We start from the raw sequence: 25,454 nt of genomic DNA, 5'->3' as shown, positions 1-25,454 counted from the left end.
GGAGGGGCTCCCTCCAGCACTGCTGCACTGACCAGCCATGAGCCGGCTTCTGGCTGAGCGGCACTCTCCCTATGGAAGCACACTGACCACCAGGGGCAGGTCCTGCATTGAGCGTCTTCTCCCTGGTGGTCAGTGTGCATCATAGCAACCAGTCATTCTGGCTGTTCTGCTGTTAGGGTCAATTTGCATATTACCCTTTTATTTTATAGGATATAGGATATATATATGTATATATATATTTATTCTAGAGGCCCAATACATGAAATTCGTGAAAGGGGCTAGGTCCTCACAGCTGCGGTGGCTTGCTTCCTTAGCTTTGTCTGGAAGGTCATTCGAAAGGATATCTGGAAGGTCGTTCGGCTGTCCAGGCTAATTAGCATATTACACTTTTATTATTATAGCTCTATATATTCAGTGCCATTTGGAATACCCACCTTATCATCCATTTCTGTCAATCTCAAGTCTGCACTGGTATTTATGAGACCTACTTAATACCAAAGCAATAACAGTTAAGTGGTGCACTCATGCCAAATAAAGTCAAATGACCCAAAACAATGACTTTGGAGCGGAGTGGACCGAAAGGGAGAACAAGTTGAGTCATAACACTGTATTTGGAGCTTTACTTATCAGGCCAAATCCCAAACATCCATGACAAGTCAGGGTCATCACCTGCATACACCGGCCCACGACATGATCTCCTGCCGGGGCCCGTGCTGTCTCTCCCCAGCATGTCCAAATCATGTGTCATCCATCATGCTCCAGACCCATCGTGCCATATAACAAGTCAAAGAGGACTTGAGGAACAATAGCAAGTCCAAGTCCTCTTGGCTTTCACTGTCCCCTCCCACCCAGGGAACCTGGAACTCCCAGAGGGCTCTTCTGAAATTCTGATGGTGTTTCTCACTTCATACTCCAGTTTGTCTTTATTTTTACCTGTGCTTAATCTCTCTCTAAAGGAGACGAAAACTGCTTTGTCAATTTTACATACCATGGGGGTGCTCTGACCTGTGATGGGTGCTCAGTGAAGGTGGTTTTAGAGACTGGTCTTTGTTTCATTTTGGTCCATTTAGAAGACTGGCCATAGGTCTGGAGTGTCCAAGTCAGAAACTGTCTTTATTGAATAAACGCCTTTACTTACAAGGTCATCAATCGGTAAAACGAGTTGCAGTATGACACTGCATTTCAGTGCAGCATGCAGTATTTCAAAAGACCCACATTTCTGCTGATCGATTATGGATCCAATTAAAATGAAAGCATTGGTCATTTTTTTGTAAACCTGTATTAAACAGAACTCTGGAATAGAATTCAGCAACTTTCAAAGCTGATTTTTAGACCCATGCCACGTTGTAAATTTTACATTTAAATTAAGCATGGAAAATTCAGATGCCTACCTGGGCAGGCAGGAAGCAGGAAGGCAAGGAGTGTGGCAGAGACTTTGGGGAGCTAAAAGTGGGAAGTGGGGATGGGGCAGCTGAGCTGCGGCCCTATCATGTGCCCCCAACTTGGCAGATCTTCCCCAAAATGTAGAAATCTGCATTATTATGTAAAAATCTCCCATTTTAAATATTAGCAACCATTCAAAGAAAAAAGAAACTTTACATACCAGGAAAAAACAACTGGTTTCCATTTGTAATCTCTAATTTGAAACTTCTATCTAAACACAAAAGCTATCAAAGCATGTACTTTTTTATGCAGTACAATAAAATCTCTTGAAATATTTAACAGAAGATAGACAAGCTACTTTTTTGTGGTAAATTAGCATTATATCTTCTGAATTTTGTAATGGACAGGCCAATGTTGTCACATATACACTTTTAAAGAGTAAGGCCACACCTTTGAAACTCTTGGTAATTTTTTTTCTACCAGTTTCTACTGGCTTAATGAAATTAGCCAATGAAAGCCAAGTCAATGTTTTCAGTCTGTAACTGATCTCTTATGTTTTAAAGATAATTATTAAATTTAAAATGTAAATAAATAGCCTTCTCGTTCACGTTAAGAAAAATCTTGAGTTTTTCAGACATGCTAGTTCAATTTCTTTTCTGGAACCTCGTGGCCTCCAAGCCGGGAACTGACAGTCACATCCTTATGAAAAATGAACTGTGAAAAACAGTCATCTTCTTGAGAGTGACTGGGATTCCATTTTCACCACGGTCATTGGCAAGAGCTGGTTTGTCACACTCAGAAACTTAGGCAGGTACTGGGGAAATACAGGCCTCGGTGCTCCTTTTGGTGGCCTATAACCTTTCTTGAAATTCTGAAAAATGCAGCGATGACAAGAACCAGGGAAAGAAAGAAGGGGAAACTTGGCTTTGTCTGCAGCAAGGCACATCTGCTTAAACGGTTTGCAGCAAGAGGTGGAAATTCCATCTCTGGCCGATGGTCACACAGACTTACATAAACACATGGCGGCGGGTATGGCATTCTAGCCTGTCTTTGTAAAAACTCACACACAGGGAGAAGCTCACCACATATATCCCATAGTACTAGGGGTTCCTGCTCCTTTGACACCTATCCCTTTCTCAATTAAAACGGAAAAAAATACCTAATTTTTTTTTTTAATAAAAAAAGGGTGGATGATTGCCAAAACCGGTGTGGCTCAGTGGATAGAGCATCGGCCTGAGGACTGAAAGGTCCCAGGCTCGATTCCTGTCAAAGGCATGTACTTTGGTTGTGGGCACATTCCCAGTAGGGGGTGTGCAGGAGGCAGCTGATCGATGTTTCTCTCTCACCAATGTTTCTAACCCTCTATCCCTCTCTCTTCCTCTCTGTAAAAAATCAATTTATATATATATATATATATATATATATATATATATATATATATATATATATATATATATATTTTTAAGGGTGGGTGAAAAATTACAGCACTCAAGACTAATGTACAAACCAACTCCATTTTTAATTGTAACACTTCCTATAGAGACACAAAATGGAATTTAACCTGATAAAAGGCAAGTGAATAACTATGCTGGGGTTTCTGAATTTTAAAAAAAAACTCATATAAAGATTAATTATCAGCAGTACCCATCTCTGCTGAGTCCAAGTTCTTTTCTGCCTCCGACTTTTGTTTACATGCCTTCCCCTCTTATCTCATCGTCTGCTGTTGGGACGTACTTCCCTCTCCTTCCTACCTAATCAAAATGCAGAAATCGCCCTGTTCCCCTGGTCTCCAGCTTCTGGGATAACTCTGATTACTTATAAATAACACATAGCCACTATTCAACTCATGTGATGAAGAGATTTGCAAACTAAAAGGGGTTTTAAAAGTTAAGACATCAAGATAGCTTTTTTAGATGTAAACATTAAAGGCAAAGAAGACTAAACTTCTAGTCTGTACTTCATTAAACAAAACTATCTCAAATACTGCTTTTCTATTTATAATTCATCTACAAATTCAATGTGTTCTGTGAAATAAAAGTTTTTAAAATGTCACTTAGCCTCAAGTAATTGGGGCTTCCTGGAATCTCGTTTCTCAAACTTAATTCATCCCAGAAGGCGGTTCAAGAAGCAATTTGTTTGAACTCCGAATCATTTCTTCACCCCAATAGGAATAATGTAAATGTAATTAATCCGTTCCAAATCCCCAAATGATTCCCTGTTTTAACCTTTCTTATATACAGTGCATAACTAATGTACTGTGTAAGCTACAAATACACACTTCTTTTCTGAAATGTACTGAACCACCCCCTACTAGCCGTAACTGAATTTTTCAAACATCACTGTCTTGGAAATACTATGGTGCTATCTATCACCTGCTAACTGCTGTTATTTTATCCAATCAGCAACAGTTATTCTACCTATTCAACTGCCTGGGATTGTTGTTTTGTGAGCACCTTCACACCCTTGGCAACATTAGCACTCTTTATATTTTAAAATTATACCAATCATAGATTAGCAAAAACAAACAAACAAACAAAAAAAAACCTTCTCTCCTTTGTTTGTTTTCAAACAAATATGAAAGCGTTGCCAGGTTGGAAGCTGAAGTTTTGGTTGGCAACCAAGACATGTTTTTGGTGAACAACTAGGTTGAGAACCAAATTGTTTGAGATGGGGGACATTCGAGAACGGATGTTTGACTGTATTTGATTTCTGTGGCTGGCAGGCTGGCTGAATGAATGAGGAAATGTGAATGACACAGAGCACTTTTCTCAGCTGAGGAATCTGATTGAAACTCTTAACAAACGTCACCACCCTAAAATAAAAGCAGAATACTTCAGATCTGCTGGTCAGTTTGAAAACTTTCAGCAGTACAAGCCACGTGTGCTCCAGACTTCAAGAGAGGGTAGCAGCTTACTTGCAAATTTAAGAAACTAGATATATTGTCAGAAAGTTAATCCCATTCTCCAACTGCAAAATTCAGGGAGTGGGCCCATCCTTTAAGATCTCCTTAGACATCCCAATCAACAGGCAAATCCTCGCTCTGCTTCCTGCAGGCTGCCTGTCCCCAATAGCTATTTAAGAGAAGGGAGGTGACTCAGTGGTTGAGCATGGACCTAAGAACCAGGAGGTCACAGTTGGATTCCCAGTCAGGGCACATGCCTGGCTTGCGGGCTCATTCCCAGTAGGAAGTGTGCAGGAAGCAGCCAATGATTCTCTCTCATTATTGATGTTTCTCTCTCTCTCTCTCTCTTTCTCTCTCTCTCTCTCCTTCTTTCTCTCTCCTTCTCTCTCTCTCTTTCTCTCTCTCACTTTCTCTCTCTCCTCTCTCTCTCTCTCTCTCTCTCTCTCTCTCTCTCTCTCTCTCTCTCTCTCTCTCTCTCTCTCTCTCCCCTTCTCTCTTCTTCTCTGAAATCAATAAAAACTTTGTTTTAAGAGGAAAAAAAGGGGAGAGCACCTTTCTAGGAGGTAAATGCTTCCTGCAGTCTAAGGTTCATCAGAATGTCTTCAAAGTGAAGACACACGGAAGGGCTGGCTGAGCACGTAGGTTAGGGCAGCCTGATGACAAGGCCAACTTCTGGTCACAGTGCCATCTTTCTAAGCCATCCTGCACCAACGTTTTGTTTTCTCTTTTCTGTTTTTGGAGGGTTTTGTTGTTTCATTTTAAACTTATGGGCTTAACAGGTAAAACATGAGACAGTCCTCCTCCCCCCAAAACCCAGGCGGCTGCTGCCCAAGATTCTACTCGCCTCATAAGCAGACAGAGGACCAGGAGGGAGAGGGCATAGTACTTCCTCATGAAGGCCTCGTTCGGCTTCTGGCGCTGGTGCATTTCTCCGCCGCACTTGTGGTTGCAGCGGCACAAGCCGAAGCACAGCCCGACCAGCGGCATGAGGATGGCAAAGAGCAGTCCCAGGAGGGCGCAGAGAAGAATCCCGAGCTCATACCGGATGACCTGCAAGTCAAGCAAAAGAATCAGCAGGTGCCGCAACACAGAGCCAGGGGAACATCCCCGTGAACACGGTTCATTTTCTCTAACCTGTCTGACACCCTGAGCACACATCCCCACTGTGAAGCTCCTCTTGAAACAGAGGAAGCAGAGATTTGAGTGACGGGAACACCAGGTCAGCTGTTACTATTCTCTTCCAACTCCCAAGAAAATGTCCAAATGCAGGGTCAAGTTGAAAATGGCTTTATTTCAACCCCAGACATATTGTTTTTAAATGCTGTAACCACTGTTGGCAGAAGTGCTTGCATAATGAAGACGGATAGGGTGTTTTTCGACCAGAAAAAAAATAGGACCAGTGGACGTTATCAAGGATTCAAAGCCATTTAGATTGAATCAATTAATGTCAAGTTTATGGTCAGTTACAAAAGAATCTGGACTACACTGAAATTTAGAAAACAGGCTCAGACTCTCTGAGCCAGATGTGGCCACTCGATCTCCTCACCCACACACTGGGAATAACCTACCTTGTCTGGTCATTGTGACCACCATAGTTAATGTAGGAATAGCAATAAGGCATGGGTGGACACCTATTAAGTGACTCTCACACAGAGCCGGTGAGACTGGGCACGGCTGCCTGGGTCTCAGACATTTACTAGGTGCCTGGATGCTTAGCAACTGGCACAACTTGTAGATACAAGCACATGACCAAACTATGTTTTCATAATCGCTCCTGACTTTATTCTAGGAGAAATAACAATGTGTGCAACTGCATGACGAAATTTCATCTCATTCCAGCTCGCATGCAGTTATGTTTCCACAAAACAAGACATGTTTAAAGAAAGGCAGAAAATGACAGGTTGGCAGTTTGCAACTAAGGGGCTTGCTAGCCACTTAGCAATAGAGTCTAGAGCCGAGCTGAGCCAAGGGAAACAAAGCATAAGTGTTGGTCCCAGGAGCCAACACGATGTTTTTAGAGAGAATGCTGAGCTTGGAGTCAGAAGAGGGGCCTTCAGTCCTGGCAGGGGCTTCTGGTTCCCTCAACTGGAAAGCGATACAGGAGCACCGACTTCATAAGCACAGTGTGAGGGACACACAGTGAAATGGTTAATGAGAAAACAACTAGCCAACTGCCTACCCTGTAGCAAATACTCAATTCCTATTGATTAATTCTGGGGCCAAATGCTTAAGAGTATTAATTAAGTCAGGGGCACAGGGCACTTGAATATTATCTATTTAAACATTACGGTTAGGATGCTAAGAGGAAAACGTGGCGGAATTTTGCCACATCCATCAGTAAATGGTCTTGCTTAAACTAAGGCCGATGGACAGGGAGAGTCTGCGTTGGCTCCCTTGAGGATTTACATAATTGGCCAATGGAGAAAGCAGCCCTGAGCACCCTGAACTCATACATTTTGCTATGTTTCTCAGCAAATATTCTAAATTATTTACTTTTTTCCCCCCAAGGAATTTAGAATCCTTTCTGAGTCTTAAGAAACACTGAACCCAAACCCAGGAAAGAAAGTGTATTGAGATGTTTTAAATATCCTCTCCTTAGCTCCAAGCAATAGCTTTCCTCTGTTAGGTCAGTCAGCATAGGGACAGATGTCATTTCATGGGCCTCCATGACATTCTGAAACGCCAGGATCTCTGGGGTGCTCTGTGGACTGCCTTGAAGGAAAGATGGGGATCTGAATTTGCCAAGATGGGTCATCTTTCTCCCCTGAACTACTACAACTGAGGGACGAGGAAAGATGATGGCGGAGACCACAGTGAAACCACAGATCTAAAGACCATCACTATGGACATGACAGGGAAGGACAGAAAGTTCTGGAGAAAGCATTATGTTGATCCAGTTGACTGGCTTTAGACAGAGCAATAGTGACGAGCAGATGAGGACTTTACCTGCAGAGTCAACACCACGCTTTCTGGCTGTGGAGGCCACAGCAGAGGAGTTGGTGAGAGGCGAGGCAGCGTGCACCAAGAAAACAGAAACAGTGGCATGAGAAGTCAGCCGCAGAGGAAGTCAGTGGGAGACAGACCAACACAAGGTGGACAGAGAAACCGTGAGTGCTTGTGAGAGGCAGAGGGCTTTGGGTAGAATCAAGTTCTGGAGCTTAGATTTGAATCACCTTTGGATTTCTGCGAAGGTTCTGCATCGGTACGCTGATCAAGTATGAACATGGGACTGGGAAGGAAAGGTGCAAATGCTTAACTTGCTCCCCATGTGGCCTTCGTGAAATAGGAAGCGGTAGCTGCCTAGAACCCTGGAGCCAAAGGCGACACCTCCCGAAGCGTCCTTTCTAAAATGAAACCCGATGGTGTCATTGCCTCGCCTAATAGCATTCCGTGGGTCTCACCGTGTTTAATTCAGACTTCTTAATGTGGCCCAACAGAATTCGCCCTGGCTTCATGGCCCAGTTCGTCCTGACTCCTGCAGTCTCCGGAAAGCACCTGCTCTCTCCCCTTCCTCACTCTGGCCTCCCTCATATGGCTTCCTTGTCCAGGACATTGTTTCCATTACCCTCTACCTCCCACACGCCATGAAACTCAGCATCCTTAGTTGTATGTTCCTCCTCGTCTTGAGAGTCTGGGACTGCAGCCCATCCCTCCTCCATGCTGCCTTGGAGCCTGTACTTGGCCTTTCACAGCACACATCCCTCTTGGGGAATCTAGCAGTACGCTCCAGGCCTTGGAGAACAATGAGGGTCACACTTGCCATCCTCTCTCCAGCGCCCAGCCTGGGACCTGCCATACAGCAGTTGCCTATCCAGAATCAGCTAAATGATGAGCTGAGGGACTAGGAGCCACTGCCTAAGACCAATGATTTCTAAACAGTGGCCCAGAGACAGTGACTGGTCAGCTGTGAGGACAGACCAACCCTCAGGGAAGTCAAAAAATAAAGGTAATGAGTTTCCCATAAGGCAAAATTCGCTCAGTTTATGACTATTCTTTCTTTCTTTTCTTTTTTTTTTTTTTTTTTTTTTTTTTTTTGGTGGGTGGGGGAGAGAAGAAATGTGTATAAAGGGAAACAGAAGTTATTATGGTTGACTTAATAAATGTTCTTACATGGCAAAATGAAATTAGGTGGCTCTGGGTCATTCCCCAGATTACTTTTTTTGAAACTGTCAGGTCCAAGAAGTCCAAGTATAGGAACTATGGTTTTAGATGGCAGCTTTCCACAGATGGGAGAGAAGAATGTGATATTATTAACTTCTAAATGGGATATCCAAAATGTTGGTGTGGGCAGTTCAGATACCTTTGCCTCCAGGGTCACATGGGGCATGCTGAGTGACCCCAGCCCCGCTTCCTGGGTAGGGGGTCCCCTAGGCTTGATTCCTCCCAAACTCACTACCACGGGCACCCCACAGTGCATGTTAACCACTGCCTTCAGGCTCCTCCCACTGAAGAGGGTGTGAGGGGATTCCAGAAAGAGCAGGAACCTTTAAAACGGGCCTGGTAATGGCTGTGAATAGGAAACCGGCTCTTGGCTCCCACACTGGCTGCAGACAGGGCAGCACAGCCTGTGTTTCACTCCCTCCCTCCCGCCCCCTACATCAGTGTGTCTGTCATGTCTGATGGGGTGGGTACCAGCCAAGCCCTCCAGGGAGCTAAGTGCCTTTCCACCTTCTCCCTGCCCGTGCTGGCTGTCATGCATGTATAAGGGTATTATTGCGGCAATGCCGTGGTTTGCAGATTAGCTCTGCCACCTCGTGTCTGTTTCCTATTTTATATGGTCACTGCAAAGGCAACCTGAGAAGCAGTGAGGAGCAACCCATTTTCTGCATCATTCTGTTCTAACTACTATTTAGTGCATGGTCAGTGGGTTAGTTCATGTGCAGCGCTTAGACCAGAGCCTGCCAGTACAATGCTCAATCAGTAACAGTAAGAAGCAGTCACCAATGCACATCAGCATCGCTCTCATACCCGAGCTCCAGTGAGCCTCAGGTGATGATCCAGTCAAGGGCTTTCTTGCATCGTCGTCTATCCATTCTTGCACCGCCTTCTGGGATCCCTAGAACAGTGGTCGGCAAACTGAGGCTCGAGAGCCACATGCGGCTCTTTGGCCCCTTGAGTGTGGCTCTTCCACAAAATACCACGGCCTGGGTGAGTCTATTTTAAAGAATTGGCATTAGAAGAAGCTTAAGTTTAAAAATTTAGCTCTCAAAAGGAATTTCAATCGTTGTCCTGTTGATATTTGGCTCTGTTGACTAATGAGTTTGCCGACCATGGCCCTAGAAGACACTTTCCTTATTTGGAAAGGAGAGCATGCTCCTATAGGCAGCGCATCATCACGCTCTTAAGTTGCTCCTAAAAAGGACATGGGTTTGAACAGAACAGGTCTCTCATACCCAGATTTTTTTCAATAAATATGCAAAGCATTATAATATATTTTTTCTTCCTTATGACTTTTTAATAACACTTTTTCCAGCTTCCTTTATTGTAAGAACACAGTAGCAATACATATAACATACAGAATATGAGTTACTCAATTGCTTGTTATTGGCAAGGCCAACAGTGGACGATGGGGAATAGAGTGAAGATGCAAATAGTTGAGCTGTGAAATGATTGAACTCAAGTAGGTTGAGGAAGCGATGCTATTTTTGTAAGTAGGCTGGGAACTTAAACATTTGAACTTTCAAGCCCTGTGCCAATGTCTAGATATACAGTAGAACCTCGTTTTTTGAACTTAATTTGTTCCAGAAGGCTGTTTGAGAAACGATTTGTTCAAAAATAGAATCATTTTTTCCCCATTAGAAATAATGTAAACTGAATTAATCTGTTCCAGACCCTCAAATGATTTTGTTTCAACCTTTCTTATACACAGTACATGTCTAATGTACTGTCTAACTTATAAACACTTCTTTTCTTAAATTTATGGAACCACCCTACTAACCTTAAAGAAACTTTTCACTTATCACTGCCTGTGAAATGCTATCACCAGTTAACTGCTTTTCCTTTATCCAAATCAACAACTGTTTTTCTATCTATTCAATCACCTGTGGTTGCTTTTCCGTGAGCACTTTCACACCCTTAGCCATATTAGCACTCTTGGTGGCCTCCTTATGTTTTAAAATTGTGCTAATGGCCAGCAACAAAAGCATTCTCTTTTTGCTTGTGGGCAAGAAGTTTTTGGTCATGCTGAGTTATTAGCACGAAAGGGTTGTCAGGTTGAAAACTGAAGTGTTAGTCCACAACCAAGACTTTTTTTTCCTGTGAACAACTTGGTTGAGAACCGAACTGTTCAAGATGGGAGACATTCAAGAAAGGAGGTTAGACTGTACATCAAATCTCTAGTTACCCCCTGAAGGGCTAAGGTGAGAATGTCTACATATCAGACCGCCTGACATCCAGCATCCTGACCATCAGGTCATGGAGATCGGTACCACAGACTAACCTGGAGGCCAGGGACATGGTAAGTCATCTCAAGAACGTGACTACTATAACAACTCTGACCGTGGCTCTCTCCTTTGGAACACTTCTGGGTTTTGCTAGCTGTGTTCAGTCTGCAGACTCTAAGGCCCATAAATACATCTTTGACATTTATTTCTAGCAAAACTCCAGGCTCGTGTGCTCGCTCTCTCTCTCTCTCTCTCTCTCTCTCTCTCTCTCTCTCTCTCTCTCTGTCTCTTTTAGTTTGTTCAGCAGCTATTGGCAATTAAGGATTTAGGGAATCAAAAGCTATATCCGAATTTTGACTACATGGAGGTTGGTGCCCCAATTGCCACATTGCTCAAGGGACTTCTCCTCCCTTAGCTAAGGAAGTAACATAGTACTGCCTTTAAGGAAATGTTAGTTTTTAAATAACATACAATTTGAAAGGTGAAGGTTTCTTTCAATGCTCCTTTTGTCATTTTTTGCTGTAGTTCAAAGGAGATTGATAAGGTGCTCCAATATTCCACAGAAATTCTTTATCAAAAAAGATTTTTCAATTCACAGATTACATAACCAGTTGCTTAAAGTTTTACTTTTTAAGTCAGTCAAAATTTGTTCACACTTATTTTAATAACAAATATATCAATAAAAATTACCTTCCCATAATCCATTGACAGTTCAAACTTCTTTTGTACTAGTTTTCTTATAATATCTGGCAGAGGGGGAGGGGGGAAGGGAGAGACACAGAACAGTAGCAAGATTAATTTTTCAATAAAAGTATAAAATGTATATTTAGAGAATAAAAATCTACATATATTTACAAATTATTGTACCTCTCTATATCATTGTAATCTTAGAATTTTAATCCTATTTATAATATAGGTAAATAATTGAGCTGATGAGGCTCTTAACTATAGCAAAAACTGAAGGGCAAATACTACTTGGCTTACTACTTTGCCAGTGGCAGAATAGAAGGCTGCTATTTTTAAGAGTTTTCAGCTTCTTGCCGGGACCGGTTTGGCTCAGTGGATAGAGCGTCGGTCTGCGGACTGAAAGGTCCTGGGTTCGATTCCGGTCAAGGGCATGTACCTTGGTTGCGGGCATATCCCCAGTAGGGGGGTGTGCAAGGAGCACCTGATCGATGATTCTCTCTCATTGATGTTTCTCTCTATCCCTCTCCCTTCCTCTCTGTGAAAAATCAATAAAATATATATTTTTTTAAAAAGTTTTCAGCTTCTTACAACACACCTTAATATTTATCAGCAAAAACCACAAATACTTTATTAAAAGTCACTGATAAAATGTTACAGATTCTTCATTGTTTAGAACCACAAATGCAATTCCTTTTTTAATAATTTCACATAAATAGTATTTTACAAATGAAAGGATTCTTATCAGGAACCTAACCCAAGAGTTCCAAATCACATGAGACGTCCCTCCCATCTCATCTCCAAACACTGTGTGGGACCCCGGAAATTTCAGCTATGCAAAACTGGACTTTTCCATGCGTGTTCATTCTGGGCATTTTCAAATTCTCACATAAGTTAAGAGCCACTTCATCTAGTTCACCAATCTGGTAATAATATGCACAAGTGACCCCTGCTGGTGTGACTCAGTGGTTAGAGTGCCAGCCTGTACACAGAAGGGTCGCAGGTTTGATTCTCGGTCAAAGAAATGTACCTTAGTTGCAGGTTCCATCCCCACACCTCATACGCCCCCACCCCCGCCAACTGGGCAAGTGCAAGCATCAATTGATGTGTCTTCTCTCCTCTTTCTCTCTCTCCCCCTTGTCCCCTACTTTTCACTCTTTCTGAAAATCAATGAGAAATATATCTCACTAAGTCAAACAAATTTGGAACTATCTGGTTATTTGGATAATTTGACCTAGTTTACCTTTTATCAAGAAAAATGTTTAAGGAGCCATTGCATGAAACTGTTTTAATCTGATTGAGTCAGCCCAGTAGGTGTGATCAGTTCTGATAGCTGAGAGGTTAGTTGAAAAAGAAAAGGCAGGGAATCATGCCTTAGACGTTTTATTTTAACTTAAGGCATAACAATCAATATGCATACCTGTTAGCCCATCATTTGAAGAGAAGCCGGGGTCCTTTTTTGAGTATAAACTCTCTGGCTAGAATGGAGGTGAATTAAAATGGCATCTATAGTAAAAGAAAGCTCCTCACTTCTTTAAAGGCCGACTTGGCCCAACCACCCCATCTCCAATACACAAGCTGAAGGTTGATGAAAATGGTGTCATCGGCTGACAAAGTCACACCACCTACACACAGCATTGGTATTTCAGAGAAAGCTCTGGGTGATCATGGAGCTTCCCTCAGGGTACAATGGGACCTGGCTTATCTGATTCTTCAGTGATAGGAATGGGGAGAGGGATAGGCTTTTCTCTAACTAAACACTCCTCCCCACCCTAATCTCCAAACATTGGGATCATTGTGTAAAGAAACAGAACCAGTAAGAGACAGAGATGGAGACAAGTATAGAGCTACAGATAAGCTAGAGCTAGAGACACGTACAGAAAGCTTTATTTTAAGGAACTGTGGGGGATGAAACCTTTAGGGCAGGCTGGCTGGCTGGCAACTCAGGCAGGACTTGATGCTATAGTCTTGAGGCTGAATTTCCTCTTCTCCCAGAAATCTCAGTTTCTTCTCTTAAGGCCTTCAGCTGATTGGATGATGCCCACTCAGTATAAAAAGCTACATCCTCCACTTAAAGTCAACTAATCAGAGGTGTCAACCACATCTACAAAATACTTCCACAGCAACACCTGGATTTGAGTTTCATTAACTCGTTGGGAACTACAGTCTGGCCAGGTGATCTCACCAGCGCTCCACCCAGGCTGGCATTGTTCCCCGCAGAACAGGGATGCCCAGTGTGCTGGAGCAGAGCGCACCTGAGCACCCAAGCCAGTACCTATGACCAGGCAGACTCACCACCATCAAGGTCCGCAGCTGACCATCCAACCCCTCGCCAAGCAGAGGGCCACATTGGGGGGCCAATTGATGCAAGAATAGGACCTTACATAGTCTCTGAGGACAACTAATCTTGAATGGTGGCCCTTAATCACCCCTCAAAACTGGCTTATGCTATGTTTGCTGAGTTAAAAGGGAGGCCATTGATGGCTTTGGGACAGATTTCCAGCGGGAAATGGCAGAACTACACTAACTTGCCACTTGTAAGGTTTGGTGGCTCTTCCAGCAGCCGCTTTTCGCGAAGAGTGCTCTCTATCCTTGCCTTGGGGTGTACACCCTCTGCCCGCTAATCGGCTCACATTCTCCTCTGGCTAATGCGGTGAGGCTGAGCGTGAAGAAGTGATTCCAGGGACCCAATATGATGTGACTGCCTTGGGTCCTAGAGTCCACCGAACCCTTGGGCAGCCTCTTTCCTGCAGGCCTGGCTGGCGAGCCTGTCTGAATCTATGCTAGAGGGACACGCACTTTGCACCTGCTCCCCACGCAGGCACCGTCCTGCACTCTCAGTTTCACGGAGCCCTTCATCCTGCAGTTCGAACTCTCTGTCAACATGACTGAACTCTGTGGTTTGGTTTTCAATAAAGAGAGATTGATGCTGCAGACCTTTAGAAGCCACACCAAGTTTGTTAGCACTTGTCAAAAGTATCCCCATGCCTCCAAGTGTCTCATCAAGTATTTCTTCATTTAAGATGCAACCAGGCACCTTGTCGTGCTTTATTCCTCGGTGACAGCTGTCAACACGTGGCTGTGTGAGCCCCCTCCCTAGAGGACTGATGCATGTGCATGGGCTTGTCCCAGAATTAACCACGGCGCTGACTCTCTCTTAGAGAAAAATACTTGGGGGGAAAAACAAACAAACAAACAAACAAACAAACAAAAAAACAAAACGCTGCTAGGGAAGCTATTCTAGTGAAAACATCTGGGACCAATTTAGTCCTCATAGCTTTCTCAGACACATGTCCACACCAATATACCAATCCACCAACCGTGAGCTGGGATTTCATTTTACCTTTACAGCAGATAACCAAACCTGTTGCTGGCAAGACTTCCCTTCAGAGTCTTTCAATGGGAACAGGTGCTCCCTCAGCCACACAGGTAAGGGCAACTTCTGGAGTCTCCTGGGGCTTGGAATTCTTGACACTGCGTGCCCCATGAGGGCTCAGGGCCCAAGAACCCTTTTAGGGTTGGGAACAGGCAGGGCAGCCTTGCCACCAGTGACAAATCCAGGGAGGGGCAGGGAACACGGCCAAAACATCCACGGATTCCCGTGGTGTTTGGTTTCCTCCCCTAAGTCATACTTGGAAAGTATTACTGTTTCTGTGGAAAATTCGCCTGGAGGATCTGAAAAGAATGTGGCTTGAATCACATTAATGCTTGGTCTGTCCAAGTCCACGTGATCTCACACACACTCCTGTGAGAATGGGGATCGGCTGAATTCCATTCTCAGCTGCTGACTGTCAGCTGCTGACTGTCACCACCCCAACAGGGAACAGAAGGTGGGACTAGGAACAGAGTGAAGGGGAACCTCTTCTTCCGGGTATTCTTTGAGCTTACTTTTAGTTTTTAAAAGAATAAAGTTTTGTAAACAAAGAACTTTTATTGACATACTTCTCTATGCTCTCCCCCCTCCCAAAAAAAAGGAACAAAAAGAAGACATAGTTCTAACACTATCAAGTTACAAATTCCACTGCCTATAAATATTCATCAGATTTTATATCATGTGTAGGATATGTGACCCGGAGCCATGTTTAGACTATTTCAGTTTTTAGTATTTGTTATTTAAAAAGAAAGAAAAGAGAAAGAAAGAAAAAAAAAAAAACTGAGGGAAAAAGACCGAAATCTGCAAAAATTTAGATGCTACCCAATAAGTAATCATCAGAAAAGAAATAATGAAGTATTCAATATCTGGAAGAAACTCAGTTTTTCCCCAAGAAGTGTTTGGTTCAGACAAAATACACCCCTCTAGTGTTTTGTTAATGCCCCAGACCAGCTTCCAGTGGCACTCTGTCCATCCCTCTCACTTGGCCAGCTGAGCTCTGCTCTCTCCCAGTCTCTCCTGTTTGTCTCCAAATCGCTTTCTGCTGGTTGTACTGGTTGATGCAATTATACAATTTACATAAGGATTATAAAAACAGATAAAGCATGACTACCCAAAGCAAAAGTTGTTGTTTATATAAATTCCACTTTTAATGTTTTTAAAACTCAGTAAAGAGGCGGTGTTTTTAAAAGCTAAAAAGAGTTGCTGGGATTGCCCAGCCTGTATGGCTCAGTGGTTGAGCATTGACCTATGAACCAGAGATCACAGTTCGATTCCCGGTCAGGGCACATGCCTGGGTTGCGGGCTCGATCCCCAATGTGGGGTGTGCAGGAGGCAGTTGATCAATGATTCTCTCTCATCACTAGTGTTTCTCTCTCTCTCTCCCTCTCCCTTCCTCTCTGAAGTCAATAAAAATATTTAAAATAAAAAAAACTTGTTGGACTCAATTCTTTGTTTGGGAAGAGAGGTAATGGGGAAGAGGGGAGAAAACTTGAAAAGCTCAGGAAGAAAACAAGGAAAAACTAGGGGGGTGGGGGGAATCAGCCTGAGTTCACAGCACAAAGCCCTGCTACATGAATAAGATGCAAACTGGAAACCATGAAAGTTGTGTTGTGGGGAAATCCTACCCGGAGACTTACACTAACCAACACTGAATTAGGAGGTTAAGATTCTGCAAAACAACGTTCCTCCCACCAGCAAGGAGAACTGTCCAGATAACAAGAGACATTGTCGCTTTTCCTGGGACACCCAAGAGCTGAGGCTGTGAAGCAGCTAATTCCAGAGAGTGCCAAGCAGGAAAGAAGAAATCACCAAAAATGTTCCCAAGCTCTTAAAGGTCAACTGTGGGCTGACATGTCCATGTGGAAGGTTCTGGAAGGCCCAGAAACAATGATTTTGCATTTGCTTGCAAGCCTCCACTGGGTGCTCATAAGAGACGCTGGGGCAGGGCACATGCCTGGAAAAAGTCCCTGCGTGGTCAGGATATGAAGGGGGTCCTGGGCTACAACTGAGAAAAGGCATGAAGCCTGCGTCTGGGTAATTCTTGCTGGTGGGAGGAATGTTGTTTTGCAGAATTTTACTTTCTAACTTTCCCCCTGGATATTCTCAGATGAAGCAAAAGCCCCAAAGCCCCAAAGCCACTGAAGCAATGAATCTATGTGCCCCATAGACAAGGCAAAACCCTATTGCTTCTAAGGTGGGGGTACATGCAAAAGCCGTCTGTGGGGAAGAGGTTGGAAACCCTCCTGCCTGTAGGACACAGGGAAAGACCCACAGTTGCTGGGGAAGCAAAACCTTTCTGTGCCTGGGGAGGGAAAACAGATGCCGGCATGCCACCACTGTGATCAGGGCAGAAAACTCTCTCCTCCCCAAGACAACACAGACTCCAGGCAAGAGTTTGGCCTCATGCATACCTCCTTTGGTGCCCTTACCACCACCTACCAATCAAATTGGTATACCTGGCAATTTCCCTTCATAGGACTATTAACATTCCCATTCCTCCTCCTCATTTTTGGCCCATATATTTTGTGTCATTTTTCATCTTTGCTTCAGGACCACTTTTGAGTCTTCACCAACCAGTCCCTTGGGGAAATCATGATCCTGTAACCCCTTTCTCCAACCATAAGGAATCTATACAGTATTCCGGTCCACTAAAATCAAAGCCCATTCCCCTATGATCTCGACGTCCCCCCTCAGCAGGAAGTAACGACGACTTCCGTCCCTATTCCATAAAATAAAAATACTGGAATGTTAGGTTTGATCAAATAATTGAATCAATACCCCTCCCCTGGGAACTGACTTTTAGGCCATTTCCCAACCTACATTCCCTTTAGCTTAGGTCACATTTCACTTGCTAAGGGCACATTCCACTTGATAAAATCATTATCTCCCCCTCTGGACCCTCCCAGAGAGTTCCCCACTGGGAAACCCCACCTAGAGTCCTTTGAAACCTCTGGCTCCCACCCCTGGGTGCTGGCACCATCTTGTCTCCAGATGACCTAACAAATTTGTAATCCCTTACCACTTTGGGCCTCGTGATAAAACTTGCATGTCCTAAACAAGACATTCCTCCTTTGGTGACTCTACCACCACACTTTATTCTTCTAAGTTAAAACTTGAGGTCCTCAGCTGACTTCCCTCTTAGTTATACCTTTACAAGTTATCACTTACATGTGATATTTAATTATCTCTGGCTTACTTATACATTGTCTGGACTCTTTATTCTGTGTAAACACATTTGTTTCCTCATCTGGAGAGGGTCCATTCTTAAGGCAGAAAATGTTCTCTCTCATAATCTCTAACCCAGTGCTATGAATCTGTGGTAAGTGTGAGTAAAACTTGCATGTCCTAAACAAGACAATTAAATGAGATCCCAGAAGATACCATAAAGCCAGAATATTTTCTTTAGGGGAAAAAAAATCTAGAGATACAAACATGGTAGTATTCTTAAGAAGTTTCACTTTTGACCCTGGCCAGGTAGCTCGGTTGGCTATAGTGTCATCCTAATACACCAAATTTGGGGGTTCAGTCCTGGTCAGGGCATATACAAGAATCAACTACGAAATGTATAGATAGGTGGAACAACAAATCAATATGTGTTCTCTCTCTCTCTCTCTCTCTCTCTCTCTCTCTCTCTCTCTCCTCTCTTCTCTCTCTCTCTCTCTCTCTCTCTCTCTCTCTCTCCTCTCTCTCTCCTCTCTCTCTCTCTCTCTCTCTCTCTCTCTCTCTCTCTCTCTCTCTCTCTCTCCCAAAATCAATCAATAATTTTTTTAAAGATTAAAAATAAGAAAAGAAGCTTCATCTTTTCTGTTTGAAGTATATACTTCTGTACCTCAGCTTCTTTATTAAGCCCCGAAGGGGATGGAGTTGAGACATCAGACCTCTTATAAACAAACAAACAAAAAAATCCAAAATCACCCTAATTGTTGACCTAGAAAACCCCAGCCTTTCCAGTGGTACATTAAGCATCAGACAAAATCTGATTTTCTTATAGTTCTAAGTCCTTAATTCAGTCTGATTTTTAAGTGGGCAACCATTTATTTTTTTAAGTCTCATTTATTATAATTTAAAAAAATTATTAGATAATCTGCATACACAGACCAGTGGGTAAGAATCTTGTTTTTCTTATAGGCCATATCTTTATTTTTAGATTCTATTTGAGAATATAATGTGATTTTAACTAAATTAAAAAAAAAAACAAAACTGTTGGCCTGGGGGGAAAAAAATCTAAAAAGCAGTAGAGCAAAATGTAAACATAGGTTACCTTTGAGCGGAGAATGGACCCTTTTTTACTTGTTTCTGTGCACTTTACATTAACACATACTACTTATAAAATGGAAATAAATACTTATTTCCATTTTTAATTTTTTGAGGAAAACTCCATACTGTTTTCCATAATGGCTGCACCAGTCTGTGTTCCTACCAGCATTGTACTAGGGTTCTCTTTTCTCCACATCCTATGCCAGCATTTGTCAATTGTTGAAGAATCATATCTTTTCATTAATAACTCTAGCCAGGGAAAAGAATTCTAAATGCAAGACCAGCCCTAAAGAGGAACTGGAAATAAAAATAGAGAGCAATGAGTCAGTTTCCATGTGATTCCATCCATTCCCATGGTGGAGAATGAGGTCACTGGCTGGTGGAGGGTTCAGGGTAGAATTTGAGAAGAGAAAGAATGCAAGTAAGAAGTTGAAACAACCCAGCCAGTGTGGCTCAGTGATTGAGCATTGACCTATATGAACCAGGAGGACACGGTTCCATTCCCGGTCAGGACACATGCCCAGGTTGCAGGCTCCATCCTCAGTAGGGGGTGTGCAGGAGGTAGCCAATTAGTGATTCTCACCATTGATGTTTCTATCTCCATCTCCCTTCTTTTCTGAAATCAATTTAAAAAAATATTTACAAAAGAATAAAGTATTTAAAAAAAAAAAAAAGAAGTGGAAATGGAGATTGATTGTGAAACAGGTCAAAAGTGTCAGGAGCGTAAGTGTTCTGGATCTGTGGATACACATCTAAAGCGAGTCTGTGGCCACCACAGCCATCTTTTCTAGGCACATTCAGTTGCTCTGAGATATAAATGAGAAAATGTGGCAAGGAGTTTGGGATTTTGACAGAAGAAAATCAGTGAGAAAGGAGGGCAAGGCGATGTTTATAACAGACTGTGGGTGCCGACAGAGTGAAGATGACGGGGTGCTCTAAGTGCGATCAGGAACGCTGAGTGGTAGAAGAACAGGCTAAGAGGCAGCTATATTTTGTCGGGGAAGGCCACCATGTGAGGAGGAAACCTATGCATAGACTTGGAGATAGGAAGGAGCCAGCTGCCCACTGAGAGGATGCAGACCATAAAGAAGGAAGGCACAGCACGTGCAAAGGCACTGGGGTCAGGAAGGAGCTTGGAGAGATTCTAGGAGCTAAGAGGCCTTGTGACTGCAGTGCAGTGAGCACGTGGAGTGTGCCCGAGTGTATCCATCAATTCACACAACAATAGTGCGCTGTCCGAAGCTCTAGGGATGTGGCATTGAGGAGGACAACAAAATACAGCCCCACCTCTCAAGATGGTTAGAGTCCAATAAGCAAGACAAATAGATATCCTATCTAATAAAAGAATAATATACAAATTGACCATCTCTCCAACACACAAGATGGCTGTCCCCAGGTAAATACAAGATGGCTGCCACAAGATAGCCTGCAGGGGAGGGTAGTTGGGAGGGATCAAGCCAGCAGGGGAGGGGAGTTGGGAGGGACCAGGCCTACAAGGGATGGCAGTTGGGAGTGATCAAGCCTGCAGGGGAGGGCAGTTAGGGGTGACCAGGCTGGCAGAGGAGGGAAGTTAGGGGCAAGCAGGCTGGCAGGGGAGTGGTTAGGGGGTGGTCAGGTTGGCAGGCAGAAGCGGTTAGGGGCAAGCAGGAAGGCATGCAGGTGAGCAGTTGGGAGCAGGCCATCCTGGATCGTGCCTGAACGGGCAGTCGGACATCCCTCAAGGGGTCCCAGATTGGTGCAGGCTGGACTGAGGGACACACCCCACCGTGCATGAATTTTGTGCACCGGGCCTCTAGTTTACTATCATGCCACGATATGTGCTACAAAGAAAAATGAAACAAGGTAAGGGAGTGTGGTCAGGGGTCCTGAATTATACAGAGCTGCCAGAGATTCTCTCTCTGAGATGATACTTGAGCAAAGGAGTCAAATGACATGAAAAGTCATGCAGAAGATCCAAGCAAAGGGAAGAGTCAGCTGCTAAGGGTCTGAGGCAGGACATCGTGTGACATGTTCCAGGAAGAGCAGGGAGGCCAGCTGGTGTCACTATTGAGTCAGGAGGCCACTGTAATGGCCCAGGTGATGGGCAGCCCAGGGAGGACAGTACTGACTGAGAGAAGTGGGCAGATTTGATACTAGTGGACACCTCCCGGTAGAACATCTGGATTTAACTGCGAGCAAAGTGGTCTTCAAGAAGACTGGTCTGCTCCCTGCTATTGCAATGCAATACTGGGAGACATTCGTTTTGGAAGTTTCTATTAACTTCAGTTTCATGGTAGATGTTCCTTTCCACTCAGCTTTACTTCTATCGCACAAATTAATTCTACAGAAATGCAATTCCCTGCAATGCAGGCATCCCGGACATCCATTCATTTTTCACACACACACACACACACACACACACACAAAACCAGACTTGGCTGCATTAAGCACTGCATGTCATGATCGATCTTCTTCTTGGAAGCCTGCTGTCCAAATCTCATTAGGCCAAGTTTCTGGGTCAGCCAGTTGCCAAGAGGGTATTAAAACCCATACAACCGCCTCCTCCCCGGGATTCAGGGCGATTTACTTCCAATCAGGTTCAGAGAAGAGCCTTCGTCTCAATTAATAAATATGTCCTATTAAATCAGTGATGCCGTCCATTTAAAATATCTTAAAATGATAATCTAAGAACTTACAGATTCCCACCGGAGGCCATAACTGATAAAGAAATGCCACACGCCAAGAAACAGTTGTTTCACTGTTTGGGCTCCGAGTGTTGACTAAGAGGCCTGCTCCCCACAGTTACTGAACAGAAGCCTGTGTCTGCAGCTGCTCTCTGTAACCAGCTGCCCCTCCTGGCCTTGCAAGGCTATGCAGACTTCTTTCCCCTGACTGCTGCCCCAGGAGTCCTCTCCCTCCCCCTCCTCTCGTTCTAAATTCGTTCTTTTTCCAAGCCCACTCAATACAAATTGGACTTCTAGGATGTTTAAATGTTTTAATGTAATTTTATTGATTTCAGAGAGGAAGGGAGAGGAAGAGGGAAACATCAATGATGAGAGAGAATCATCCATCAGCTGCCTCCTGCACACTCCACAGTGGGATCGAGCCCTGGACAGGCTGGAACCGTGACCTCCTGGTTCATAGGTCAATGCTCAACCACTGAGCCACACCAGCTGGGCTCAAATTCCTATTCTACCTGTGCTAAGGATATGGTTAAAATTAAGATAACAAGGATAAGAAGAAAGACAAAAGAAAAGCAAGCCCAGGGACAGAAGATGGAACTCCTGTGCTCCACACAGGGACTCCCTGGTTCCTAGCTCCACCCCCCGCAGTGTTGGCTTTTGCAGCAAAAGAACACAGGAAGCAAGAGGCCATTCAGTGCCCGCTGCATAGAGGGGAAGCCACTATTCCAAAATTTTCCAGAAGCCATTTAGAATGAATTGCTCAGGCCCATGGTCCAGGAAAAAAGTTAAGACCAGAAACAAGGGTTTTTCCACGTGCTCTCACCAAAAGGAAACTCTGAAACACAATCAGCAACTGTTTCAACAACATTCTAAAATGGTAGCTGAAGGAACATTGTGTAATTTCAGAAAGCAAGGGTGAGGGGTGAGAAGGAGGGTTCCTTGGGAATCACCCCGGGTGTGCAGCTCCCAGCTCAGGAGAGAGCCAGAGGGTGCACGTGGACAGGAGACTGGCAAGTGTTAAACAAACAAACTAGAACAGCTCACACTTATCTGTGGCATTCAATCCTTCCCTAGAGGTAACATTTACTCAGCTGACAGTAGTCCACGTGGGTAAAACAAAAGAGAAAGTATAAACTATTAGAAAACACCACATTTCAAAATCTACAGGATACAGCCAAACTGTTCTCAGAAGAAATGTCATACACTTACATGCATTTATTAGGAAATGAAGATAAAAATGAGTACTGCAAATATTGGGAGAACACTTTGTAAAGTATATGATTGTCTAGTCATTACACTGCACACCTGACCAATAAAAAACAAAAATAGAAACTGCCTGCTATTTCTGAGATAAATACTGTCTGTCACCAAAAATGATGTCTTATTACATTCTGGGACTTACATTCACAAAAGCCCTGGGAAGAGAAGTCCACCAATAAATTATAAGCCAAACTATTAATGATAACAAATTGAGGGAGATGTAATCAAATATTTAAGAGTTACAAAAGAAAATGAAGTAGACTTCCAGGTGTAGAAGGGAAGAATTACTAAAGATAGATTGAACAAAAAAGAACATAATTTTTTTTGTTAAAAAGCACATTAGCAGCCGGTAAAGGCCAGCCCTTAATTCTATTACTCACTCCTGTTCCCATGGGGAAGACTGATTTATAAAACAAGCACCTTGGACATGGTCTAAGACCCAGGAGCAACACCTGGACTAAACCCTTCCATCAAACGTTTCCAATCTTTCTACTTGATTCTCTTCCTGGACTTCTTGGAAGTAGAAGAATTCACAAAGCATTTTCCACGAAGTGCACTGTCCAATCCCACTACTAGAAAACACCACATTTCAAAATCATTATATTGTACACCTGACTATTATGCAATAGCCTAGGGCCGTGGTCGGCAAACTGCGGCTCGTGAGCCACGTGCAGCTCTTTGGCCCTTGAGTGTGGCTCTTCCACAAAATACCACAGCCTGGGTGTCTATTTTGAAGAATTGGCATTAGAAGAAGTTTAAGTTTTAAAAATTTGGCTCTCGCCAAGACAGGTTTGGCTCAATGGATAGAGCGTCGGCTTGGGGACTGAGAGGTCCTGGGTTCGATTCTGGTCAAGGGCATGTACCTTGGTTGCGGGCATATCCCCAGTAGGGGGTGTGCAAGAGGCAGCTGATCGATGACTCTCTCTCATCGATGTTTCTAACTCTCTATCTCTCTCCCTACCTCTCTACAAAATCAATAAAATATATTTTTTTAAAAATAAAAATAAAAATAAAAATTTGGCTCTCAAAAGAGATTCTAATCGTCGTACTGTTGATATTTGGCTCTGTTGACTAATGAGTTTGCCGACCACAGGCCTAGTGTAAGAAGCACACATGACATGAGAATGATGCTGAAATCAGACAGATCTGAATTCAAATCCCTGCTCTGCCCACGCACAAGCTAGGTGGCCCTGGCTCAGGGAGCTCCCCTCTCTGAGCCTCTGTTTCCACGTAGATGATATAGAGAAGATGCTCACCTCACAAAACACTGGGCAAAATTCAGCGAGCTATCTCTGCATGGCTATTGTAGCACTAAACTGGTTCAATCCGTGTGGAGTGCAACAAGGCAATAGCTGTTAAAAGTGGAAATTCACAAAATTATAAACTGACCTGGCCATGCTATTTCTAGGAATTTATCCTATATACAGACTTTAGTGTGACATTACTGAAGTTCCTTATAACAGCGCTTGTGACAGCAAAATGGGGAACACTGGTTAACAAGTAATGAACTACAACACAGCAATAAAAAAATAAAAGACCGAGGAAGCTCTCTGTGTACTAATATAAAATAAGGAACAATGTGTATGGTTTTTTTTTTTTTAATATTTTATTGATTTTCCACAGAGAGAGAGAGAGGAACAGAGAGTTAGAAATGTCGTTGAGAGAGAAACATCAACCAGCTGCCTCCTGCACAGCCCCCACCGGGGATGTGCCCGCAACCTTTGTACATGCCCTAGACCGGAATCGAACCTGGGACCCTTTAGTCCGCAGACCGATGCTCTATCCACTGAGCCAAACCGGTTTCAGCAGGAACAATGTGTATGTTTACAAGGAAAGCCACATGTCAAATAACATAGACAACGTATTGTCATTTGTGGAGAAAAGACCACTTACACATATTTGCTTGTAGAAGATATGTCTGAAAAGACACAGACCCGCCGAAACCGGTTTGGCTCAGTGGCAGAGTGTCGGTCTGCGGACTGAAAGGTCCCCGATTCGATTCCGGTCAAGGGCATGTACCTTGGTTGCGGGCACATCCCCGGTAGGGGGTGCGCAAGAGGCAGCTGGTCGATGTTTCTCTCTCATCGACGTTTCTGGCTCTCTATCTCTCTCCCTTCCTCTCTGTAAAAAATCAATAAAATATATATTTTTTTTTAAAAAGACACAGACCCACGAATGCACACAGGGAACCTGCAAACCGTGGCTGGGTGGCTGAGAGTCAGGAAGGGAACGGAGTGTCATGCTGCATACCATTCTGTACTTTTCCTTTTACATATCTTATTGATTTTTTACAGAAAGGAAGGGAGATGGATAGAGAGTCAGAAACATCAATGAGAGAGAAACATTGGCCAGTTGCCTCCTGCACAGCCCCTACTGGGGATGTGCCCACAACCAAGGTACATGTCCTTGACCAGAATCGAACCTGGGACCCTTCAGTCTGCAGGCCGACGCTCTATCCACTGAGCCAAACCAGTTTTAGCGCATTTTATACTTCTAAATTCTGAGTGATGCAAGTATGTTACGTACTCAAGGAATTAAGTATTTTAAAT

General features: G+C 43.6%; 1 protein-coding gene across 1 annotated transcript in view; it reads right to left on the bottom strand.

Moving 5' to 3' along the window:
- Positions 1-25,454, bottom strand: part of PROM1 (prominin 1) — a 90,873-nt gene that overhangs the window by 45,485 nt on the left and 19,934 nt on the right. Inside the window, exons 3-5 of the mRNA XM_045573967.1 lie at positions 11,359-11,414; positions 7,232-7,258; positions 5,130-5,335 (exon numbers count right to left, since the gene is read on the bottom strand). Coding sequence (XP_045429923.1) covers positions 5,130-5,335; positions 7,232-7,258; positions 11,359-11,414 — 289 coding nt within the window. The remainder of the gene's footprint in view (positions 1-5,129; positions 5,336-7,231; positions 7,259-11,358; positions 11,415-25,454) is intronic.

Source organism: Pipistrellus kuhlii, unplaced genomic scaffold, assembly GCF_014108245.1.
Source record: "Pipistrellus kuhlii isolate mPipKuh1 unplaced genomic scaffold, mPipKuh1.p scaffold_m20_p_1, whole genome shotgun sequence".
Taxonomy (NCBI): Eukaryota; Metazoa; Chordata; class Mammalia; order Chiroptera; family Vespertilionidae; genus Pipistrellus; species Pipistrellus kuhlii.
Note: the sequence above shows the minus strand (reverse complement) of the source record. Positions and strands in the feature narration are given on the sequence as shown.